The sequence below is a fragment of the Anticarsia gemmatalis genome, chromosome 24, assembly GCF_050436995.1.
Source record: "Anticarsia gemmatalis isolate Benzon Research Colony breed Stoneville strain chromosome 24, ilAntGemm2 primary, whole genome shotgun sequence".
Lineage (NCBI taxonomy): Eukaryota > Metazoa > Arthropoda > Insecta > Lepidoptera > Erebidae > Anticarsia > Anticarsia gemmatalis.
Genome location: NC_134768.1, coordinates 2,215,760 through 2,226,220, shown reverse-complemented (window position 1 = coordinate 2,226,220; position 10,461 = coordinate 2,215,760). Strand labels below are relative to the sequence as shown.

The 10,461-nt window shown below is 38.0% G+C and overlaps 1 protein-coding gene and 1 pseudogene across 1 annotated transcript; both read right to left on the bottom strand.

Moving 5' to 3' along the window:
• Positions 1-369: 369 nt before the first annotated feature.
• On the bottom strand, positions 370-5,929 carry LOC142983533 (myrosinase 1-like; annotated as a pseudogene).
• Positions 5,930-7,634: 1,705 nt separating this feature from the next.
• Positions 7,635-9,943, bottom strand: LOC142983531 (myrosinase 1-like). Its single transcript, XM_076130458.1, has 6 exons — positions 9,873-9,943; positions 9,633-9,751; positions 8,890-9,560; positions 8,505-8,810; positions 8,018-8,262; positions 7,635-7,841 (listed from the first exon to the last, which is right to left on the bottom strand). Exons 1-6 carry the CDS (start codon positions 9,893-9,895, stop codon positions 7,682-7,684), a joined length of 1,524 nt encoding a protein of 507 aa, XP_075986573.1. The 5' UTR covers positions 9,896-9,943; the 3' UTR covers positions 7,635-7,681.
• Positions 9,944-10,461: the final 518 nt, after the last annotated feature.

Sequence of the window (10,461 nt, the reverse complement as noted above, 5' to 3'; positions counted from 1 at the left end):
TACTGCCCTTAGACTGGCTGTATGGATAAAATTGCCCTTGCTCCAATGAATATGAAAGCAAAATTATAGAATAAAATGGTTTTTGACTTATTAGCGTTTGGCGGGAACGTTGTAATAATTCATTCGAGAATCACAAAAACATATTTATTTGAATCCATGTAACCGGAGAAACAAAACTGCATAGGTACGTCGGCGAAATGTGTCTTCAGTTTTGTGTCAAGATGGAAGGAGTCACTATAAATAGAGGTAAGTACTAATTTAATTTGAATACTTGAAGTAGGTACTACTTCTTGCTACCTTGGCTATTTTACAAGAGACAAAAATTGGGTTATTCCTTTCTATCATAAAAATTAAACAATCTTTTAAGCTATGTACAATTTTTATTTATTTTTTATAGGATTTTATTATACTTTAGTTTCCTTCGTCGATGGTTATCGTCAAAGTCTCAGGTTCATACTCGTGGTCGATGTAGCGGTTCTTGATGATGTGTTTGTATACGAAGGCTGACTTCCTGGCTGTGCGAGTGCGGGCTGGGTCCTCGAAGTCCACATGGTACAGGCCGAATCGTTCTCTGTAGAAAAAAAAAACAGTCGAAAATCAGCCTTCCAACAAAAAAAAAATCTATTACTTTTTCTCATTTTATACTCATGAAAGTAAAATATTTAACTCTGCATGTATTCCGTGCCACGAAATCTTTGACTTATAGGACCCTTGTCATAAAAATATGGCAACCAGTTGCTTCTATACTTAAAACTGTCCTAAGTACAAAAGTAGTAAAGTTCAAAGTCATTAGTCTACTCACGTGTATCCTTCCATCCATTCGAAGTTGTCCAGCAGACTCCACGCCATATAACCCTTCAGATTAACCCCAGCATCCAAAGTGTCCAGAACACTCTCAAGTGCAGCTCTGTAGTACGTAATCCTGTCATCATCCATCAGGTCACGTTCAGGAGCAATAGACCAGCCGTTCTCCGTGATGTAAATGATCGGGTTGTTGTATTTCTTTTGAAGATGTGTCAGTGCGTTGTAGATGCTGTTTGGAGCCATCTAGAACAAAAAAAAAAATAGGTATAGAAACATTTTTAATTTGCTGTTGATATTAAATGTCTGTAACGATCAATACGTTAAGCAATGTTTTACATCGCTGGTCTTTAGATAGATAGTTGCTGTGGTAATTCGGTTGCGTCTTCATATAATCGGATACTTGACTTAGTTTTTACTGATTTCCCTGATTTACTGAGTGTGACGCCTGCACTGCCCATTAGTCGCGTTGACTTGCATCATCCGCCTTTTGAAATTGTATTGAGAACTAGTATCTCAATACTGACCCATAATAAATCCCTTAATAAATTAAACTATCGTAAAACAAATTATGAGAGTTGTAATAGAGACCTGGAAGATATTGACTGGGAGAAACACGCATCGCAACTGGGATGTAACGACTTTGTTCAATTTTTTTATAATAAAATCTATTCAATGATTGAAAAATATACCCCCACAACAAAATTTTCTAATAACAGCTATCCCACTTGGTTCTCGAAGGATTTAATTAGGTTATTGGCATCTAAACATAAAGCCCATAAAAAATTTAAGCGTTACAGAAATCCGAGAGATTACGACATGTTTTCTTTACTTAGAGCTCGAGTTAAGATCGTCATTAATCAATGCTTTAAGACATATATTGAGCGAATTGAATGTGATCTTAAGGTCAATATAAAAGCTTTTTGGCGATACACTAAAAGTAAACGAGTCACCAACAGTATCCCATGTAGCGTGTATTATAAAGATAACGTTTCTAACACGGGTAGTGATATTGTCAACCTATTTGCTGAGTATTTTTCATCGGTATATTACCCTAATACAGCTACAAATTACCGTCCCAACTTTCAAGCATCGACCTATGCCATTAGTCAGTTGCATATAACAGATCATGACATATTACAAAAGTTAAAAAATGTGGATCTTACAAAAAACGGTGGCTTTGACGGTATACCGCCTATCTTTATACGATTGTGCGCAACTAAGCTTGTAACACCGCTATCAATTATATACAACAAATCCCTTCAAGAAGGAATTTTTCCGGAGTTATGGAAGGTTGCTAAGATCACTCCAGTTTATAAATCGGGTGATAAGAGTAACGTATCTAATTATAGACCGATCTGTATACTCAACTGGTTTGCAAAAATATTCGAGGGCTTTGTTTATAGGCATATATATAGTCACTTCACTCATTTATTGAATCCGCGTCAACATGGGTTTATCACGGGAAGATCAACTAACTCGAACCTGCTGTGTTATACAACTTATATATGTGAATCTTTTAATTACAAACAGCAAGTAGACTCTATATATACAGATTTTTCAAAAGCATTTGATCGTGTAGATCATGTTGCTCTTCTTTCGAAGGCCCATCATGTCGGAATACATGGAAATTTGTATAGGTGGATAAAATCATACCTATCAAACCGAACTCAACTTGTTGCGCTTAGTGGGTACGAATCTATACCATTTTTGGCAACTTCAGGCGTCCCACAAGGCTCAAATTTAGGGCCATTACTGTTCTTGATATTCGTCAATGACTTACTCAGTAAAATTGACAGTGAATGTTTAGCCTACGCTGATGACATTAAAATTTTTAGACGTATTGCCGATCACCGAGACTGTGAAGCACTCCAGTCAGATATCAATACGGTATCTAAATGGTGTGACGAGAACTATATGTCATTAAATATAAAGAAATGTCAGGTTATATCATTCACTAAAGCCAAAACACCAATCAAATACAATTATAATATCAATGGCATAATAATGGAGAGAGTAAGGGAGGTTCGTGACTTGGGGGTAATCTTTGACTCAGACATGTCATTTAGACCACATTATGATCACGTATGCAATAGAGCCAACCGCATGTTATCCTTCGTACTTCGGAATTCAAAACCGTTTAGGCATACTAGTTCACTTATAACGCTATACTATGCTTTAGTCAGAAGTATCATTGAGTACTGCTCATCAGTGTGGGCTCCGATATACAAAACACATATAGAACGTATAGAGGCTATACAAAGGCGGTTTGTGAGAGCTCTTTGCTTGAAATGCGGCCTAAGACGTAAGATACCTGAGTACGAGGCACGACTTCAGTACTTTAACATGGTCGGATTGGATAGAAGGAGATGGATGAGCGACATGTCTACACTATTTAAAATCGTGAATGGTTCATTTAATGCAACTCTCCTGAGTCAGTTACACTTCAAGGTACCTACTCGATCTGTGCGTACTCCGCAGCTGTTTCGAATACCACCGTGTAATAATAATGTGTCTCAAAATAATGCACTATTTAGAATGTGTAGACAGTTTAACGATATTTGTTCTCATGTTGATATATTTGTTAACAGTCACAGTAGATTCATGGAATTATTGCGCAATTTGAATAAATCTTAACATGTTTTTAATATACCCACGATAAATACGTTAGCAAAAATTGTAACTATGTCTTTTTAATTTTCATGTAAACACTCAAACACACTCACGTCATTGAAACTGTATAAATTTTGAATTTTGTGTACAGTAGTAATTGGAGTGCAGATTTAAAATGTCATGTTAATGTGTTGCTTAAGTCCTACCTAGTCTGTATTCTGTAACTGTACCTTGTTATAAATAAATAAATAAATAAATAAACATACGTAAAAGCTAAATTAAGGAAGCTTAGGGTGACTAGTAGAAACTAATAAAACAATGGAAATAACAATTAATGCTTACTGCCAGCCACGGTGATTCAGCAACGGGCCATTCCTCAGGTAAATAAGTAGCAACATCCTCATCAGTTATCAGGGAAGCTGCTACATCAGCTCCTGCGGGCTCCTTGGCTCCCACCAGGCGGGCGGTGTAATGATTTACCCCTAAGAAATCTGAGGCACCTCGCGCCCAAGCCTTCTCTTCTTCAGTAAACTCTGGCAAACGTGACCAGGGGTATCCTTGCTCTGCACTCTTCTTAGCAACCCTCTCGGAGAACTCTTTGGGGAAACCACCCTCAGCTGAGAAAATAGGTTCAGCGTACAGGCCCCACTGAAAATGTAACATATCATTGAAATTTGTTCCTTAAGACAAGTCATTGATAGACTACAATCATTTTAATAGTTATGTCCTCACCTCTCCCTGTCTTGCCATTTCGGCAGCAAATTCATCCTCAGCAGAATCAGTAAGGGGTCCATGCCAGTTGACACTTATAGCGATACCACACTGACCACCTTGGGTTGGTTTAAAAACGTTATTGTAAGCGTGATAAGCGTTAGCGTGAGCAAGAACTAAATGCTTTGCACACAAATAGGTTCCGACAGCGGCCGAGTTCAGACGAGGCGCTTTAGTGCTAAAGCCATAACCTTCGTAGCAGATCTCCCTCGGTTCGTTGAAAGTCATCCAGTGCTTAACCCTGTCTCCGAACTTCTCGAACACAACTCTGGCGTAATCTTCATACCAACTAGCAAATAAGGGATTGGCAAATCCACCGAGCTCTTGTAGTTTTTGAGGCAGATCCCAATGGTAAAGGGTGACCATGGGAGTGATGCCGTATTTCAGCATCTCATCGATAAAATTATTATATTACTCGATGCCTTTAGGATTGACTTCATTGGCGAAGCCTGTCGGGAGGATTCTGGACCAGGAGAGAGAGAACCTGTAGGCATCGAGACCCAATTCCCTCATCATTTCAACATCGCGCTTGTAGTTGTGGTAGGAGTCAGCGGCGATGTCACCGTTGCTTAGATCCTTGATCACTTCAGGAGTATTGTGGGTCATGTAGTCCCAGATGTTTTCACCTTTTCCTGATGGGGAATAGCACTCATTACTTAACCTTCCAAAAACAGAATAACAACTCACCCCCGGTTTCTGAGGTAGGTACATTTAGCGATAGTTTATCTATTCAATAGCGTTTAAACTTATACAACAAAAACGCTATTGAATAGAAAAACTACCCCTAAATGTACTCAGAAACCGGGCATTAGTAGAGTTCTTTTACTTACCATCTTCGTTCCATGCTCCCTCGACCTGGTAGGAAGCACTGGCACAGCCAAACAGGAAGTCAGCAGGGAAACTCCGCTGCTGCTTCACAGTTGCGCCGTAGCATGCTGCCACCAAACTGATGGCATAACAAAAATTATTCTAATGTCAGTTGCTGTTATTTTGACCATTGTAGTTATTCTTTGATTTCTTTTAAATATTGATTTAGCAAGTAGCTTTGATCGATATGAACATTTTTTGTAATAGTTCTACTTTTCTTACGTAGAACTATTATCGTAGTAGAGCGAAGTATCTAAGGTAGGCTAAATTAAAACATAAAATTAAGTATTTGCGCAGGTGCTCAAGACAAACACTTTTCCACGAGTAGTAGCCAAATCCAAACAAAAAATATAATAAGTGCGAAAATAGTATAAATCGGAATCTAAACTATCTATCTTGAGGGATTGTTTCTTCATTGTAAAGGGGGTTGAGCTTCATATAAGACGAGCTGACCCACGCAACTTCGGTTGCGTCACATAAGAGAGAATGGGTCACAGTTTTTGTAACATTTTTCGTTGCTACTCCGCTCCTAATGGCCGTAGCGTGATGTTACATGGCCTAAAGCCTCCTCAAAGAGGCCTGCGTCGATAAATGGTCTATTCAACACAAAGACTTTTTCAGTTCGAACCAGTAGTTCCTGAGATTAGGGCGTTCAAACAAACAAAGTCTTCAGCTTTTTATTATTAGTATAGATTTTTTCAATTCGAACTAGTAGTTCCAGACATTAGCGCGTTCAAACAAACAAACAAACTATTCAGCTTTATATTATTAGTATAGATTAGGAACCTAATTGAACCTACATATGCACTAGATACTTCAACCCAAACGATAGCAAATAAAATTTCAATACATACCTAAGTATCACCAGGATCTTCATGTCTGAAAGATATTGTCATTCAAAATGTATTGGTATTTATACTTCGACACATACTTGTAAACAACAATCTTGTGTGTCACGGTTCACTAGTAAAATCGGACATTTCACGCTGAATTTTAAAGTGCCGAGAAAAATAACAAAGTATCTTTAAATAGTATTGTTTGTTTATGCTGAAGATAACTACTACACGTTTAATATGGGCACCAATTTGGTTATTTTTTTTATATCGAAGGTACTGTTATCTAAATCGACTAAACTAATGGTCTTCCATCTAAGGAATGACCGCGCTAACGGTTTCTCGAGCCACATATCGTTCATAAAGACAGAATCATTACATCTTAAGTTCTATTTATTTAAATAAATTAAAAAAAGTTTTGTTGTAAACACATAACATACTTATTTGAATTTGTATAATACGAATAATAGAGAAAAATGACATAGTATCGAATGATTTCCCTGTTACCTAAATGATAAAATGGGTAAAAAGTACCTAAGAATAATTATAATGTTTCACTATTACTAATGTACAAACTAAATATTAATATTGCTGTCAAAATGTCAACTGATTTAGTTAAAAGATACTTTATTAATACAATGTCAATTCTTCGTTTAGTTTTGTGTTCCACTTTGTTAGTAGAAATAACCAGATATAACACGATATGACTAATTTCACAATAGACCCGCGACATTGTATTGAATTTTATCTTAAAATGCAAACGTCTCCCGCAAAGCACTATATTGTCTTATCTTGACATCACTCCAACAGAATTAAGATGTAGATAACTAAATAATACTTTATTTTTGGATGAAAGTATGAGATAAGCAGTCTTAAGTACCTATTTTATTGCTTGCAAAATACTTACCTACCACTATCACAATCACAAAACTACTGCATGAATTTGCAGTAGTAGTATAACCTTATTATACAGATTTTCTTTATTATTCTTCTTAAAATTAAAAAGAGTGGCAAGGAGTTTCTTGCCAGCTCTTTTTATTAGCTTTCGAACTGCCGGTCAATTCACTGTCTGTACTTGATCTAAAGGCATGAATAATTTGATTTTGATTAAGTGCTTATTCCTTATGCGCCACTCTACCACATTAAGGCACATTACCTCAGTTATTACAGCTGATCCTGATAGACACTAGACAGTCATCAACAATTATTCTTGCTTCATATGTGGGTAATTTTTTTAAGAATATATTCAGGACTAATCTACCTGGGAGCAATCGGCAGAATTTGCTACATTGCTAGTTGCCATAACAACGGCGAACATTCTCGAACAAATCTAAGGTTTATCGGCTGCTACCACTCAATGCAGGCAAGATAAAAACTAGTCCAGTCAGCATTCTGTCTTAAAAAACAAAGCATTATCGAGATATTTCTTTCGTTGTCATGTTGATACATTATGTAAACTACGGATGTTTTTCTTAGCTATAACAATATTGGAAAGTAATTAATAATAAAATTGACTTTCCCACTGCTGGGCAACGGTCTTCTCCGGTAATAAGCCCCCTTACGTACTAGCGGTTATAGAACTCTCCGACCTGAAAGGTGGGACAGTGGTATACACTATCGGAAAAGGTGAAAGAAAACAAAATACATATAGCCCGATTTTTTTATTTCAATCAAATAAATAGGTTTTAAATAGAGCACTATATTATGCGTCTTACAAACTAGTTTTTTTAAATCTCGAAAGCTTTTTGGTAGTTTTTAGCTGTAATATGTAAAAGTATTACATAAGCTTAGTGGTCTTAGTTTCCTTCGTCGATGGTCATCGTCATGGTTTCAGGTTCATATTCGTGGTCGATGTATCGGTTCTTGATAATGTGTTTGTAGACAAACGCTGACTTTCTGGGAGTGCGAGTGCGGGCTGGGTCTTCGAAGTCTACGGCGTAAAGTCCGAAACGTGCTCTGTCAATTAAAAAAAGAAGTTACAGTGAAAACTAGAATCGTTGCTTTAACCTCATACTCAGTCTGCATTAGAAAAGTGGTCACAATTTGAACCAAATTGTCTCAAAAACACACAATAATATAATACTTCAATGAGTTTTGTAAGACTTTTACGTTATTTAAAACAGTTCCCTTACGTGTATCCCTCCAGCCACTCAAAGTTGTCCATCAGACTCCAAGCCATATAACCCTTCAGATTGACACCAGCATCCAAAGTGTCCAGTACACTCTCCAAAGCTGCTCTGTAGTACGTAATCCTGTCATCATCTATCAGGTCACGACCAGGACCGATAGACCAGCCATTTTCAGTAATATAGATAACAGGACTGTTATATTTCTTGTGCAAATGTGTTAGCGCGTTGTAGATGCTGTCTGGAGCCATCTGGGAGTAAAGTTAACAATAGTTTTAAAAAATACGGTATTAGGCTTGCTGCACACATTATGGTTCGGCAATATTTATCGAATAACAAAACCGCCTCCACTCAATGATTCGGCTTGTGCCGATAGGGTTCATCTACACACATTCGGTTTTGCCACCCGGCTAGGCCGATTAGTGCCGCACAATGTGAGTGTAGTAAGGCTTAGACTACGTTCTTCAGATAATAGGTATATAACAGTGCTTACCACTAGCCAAGGCGATTGCGCAACGGGCCAATCCTCAGGCACGTAAATACCAATATCTTCATCATCTACCAGAGATGGCACAGCCCCAGTACTTTTATATTCTGTTGCTGAAATCAGTCGAGATGTGTAGTGGTTTACTCCTAAAAAGTCAGAGGCACCAAGTGCCCGAGCTTTCTCTTCCTCTGTGAATGCTGGTAAACGGGACCAAAGGTAGCCTTGCTGCGCACTTTTCTCAGCAACTCGTTCGGAAAATTCTTTAGGGAAGCCACCTTCAGTAGAGAAGATAGGCTCGGTGTACAAACCCCACTGGAAAAACAAATATCGTGAAAACAAGTATGCAAAAATTTGCTAAAAGTAATTAAAGAAATTATTGTTTTTTCTTCACCTCTGCTTGTCTTGCAATTTCAGCAGCAAATTCGTCTTCAGCAGAATCAGTTAGTGGTCCAAACCAGTTGATACTGACGGTGATACCACACACTCCACCTTGCGTTGGTTTGAAGTCATTGTTGTAGGCATGGTACGCGTTAGCGTGAGCGAGAACTAGATGTTTGGCACACAAGTAAGTGCCGACAGCAGAAGAGTTCAAAAGTGGAGCCTTGTTGTCGAAGCCATATCCTTCGTAGCAGATCTCTCTAGGCTCGTTGAAAGTGATCCAGTGCTTAACCCTGTCTCCGAAATTTTCAAACACTACTCTAGCGTAGTCTTCATACCAATCAGCAAATAGAGGGTTAGCGAGTCCACCTAACTCTTGTAGCTTTTGTGGCAGATCCCAATGGTAGAGGGTGACCATGGGAGTGATGCCGTATTTCAGCATCTCATCGATGAAATTGTTGTAGTACTCGATGCCTTTAGGATTGACTTCATTGGCGAAGCCTGTCGGGAGGATTCTGGACCAGGAGAGAGAGAAGCGGTAGGCATCAAGGCCTAATTCCCTCATCATTTCAACATCACGCTTGTAATTGTGGTAGGAGTCAGCGGTGATGTCTGCGTTGCTCTGATCCTGAACAGCGCCAGGATTGTTGTGAGTGAGGTAATCCCAGATACTTTCACCCTTGCCTGGTAAACCAAGACATAACATTACGAAAACTTTCGACGTTTTGATAAATAAAAATAAAAAAGGACACTTACCATCTTCGTTCCAAGCTCCCTCAACTTGGTAAGAGGCGGTGGCACAGCCAAAGAGAAAGTCAGAAGGGAAACTTCTTTGTTGCTTTACAGACAAGCCATGGCAAGCCACGACCAGCAAACTGTTGAAACACAACACAGATTAGGTAATCAATCTTACTGTCCTCTCAAAAATATGCTTCGTCGGAAAAATCTTTTTACTACATTATTACATAGTGGAATATTGTAAATAAAATATTTTACCTTAATATTACTAGGAGTTTCATGACTGGCAGTTATCTCTATACTAAACGTTTTGTTGCTTGTAGTTGCCGAAATTTATTTATTTCAATGTCGCAGTTCAATCCTAGCATCCGACATTTTATTATCACTTGGATAAAATCTAATCTTGTTTTTGTTATGTAATACAAATTGTATGTAGCATACATAAATATGGTAGCTTATTGGTTCGTCAAAATTATGGTACTTTGATAGTATTCCAGACCTTTCTGATACTTCTCTTTGCTTTTAAGTGCAGTGAAATGAAACAACAACATTTTGAAAATTGTTACTGCCTATATGACCAAAACGTCCATAAGATATTCCATAGGTGGAACTTAAAAAACAGAAGTGTTTTCTATGAATGAAAGCTTCTGATCACTGCTGTGGAGGGCACGTAAAATCGGAACTGGTTGTTATTAATTAAGCTAACAATCGTTAGGCCATGTCCATGGCATGCGATCACCCATCCATGAAGTCCGTGCTAGGGTTACTTAACTTAGTGATCGCTTATTGACCGGCAAGCTATGAGCGCCTCTTATAATGTTATTAGTCTACAGGCATTACACAATAT

Excerpts from the sequence above, each read along its gene's own strand:
- LOC142983531 (XM_076130458.1), bottom strand. The coding sequence starts at position 9,895 with ATGAAACTCCTAGTAATATTAAG. Across the intron at positions 8,263-8,504 it reads CGCAATCGCCTTGGCTAGTG|ATGGCTCCAGACAGCATCTA; the intron begins GTAAGCACTGTT and ends CTTTACTCCCAG. Across the intron at positions 7,842-8,017 it reads GAGTGGCTGGAGGGATACAC|AGCACGTTTCGGACTTTACG; the intron begins GTAAGGGAACTG and ends TTTAATTGACAG.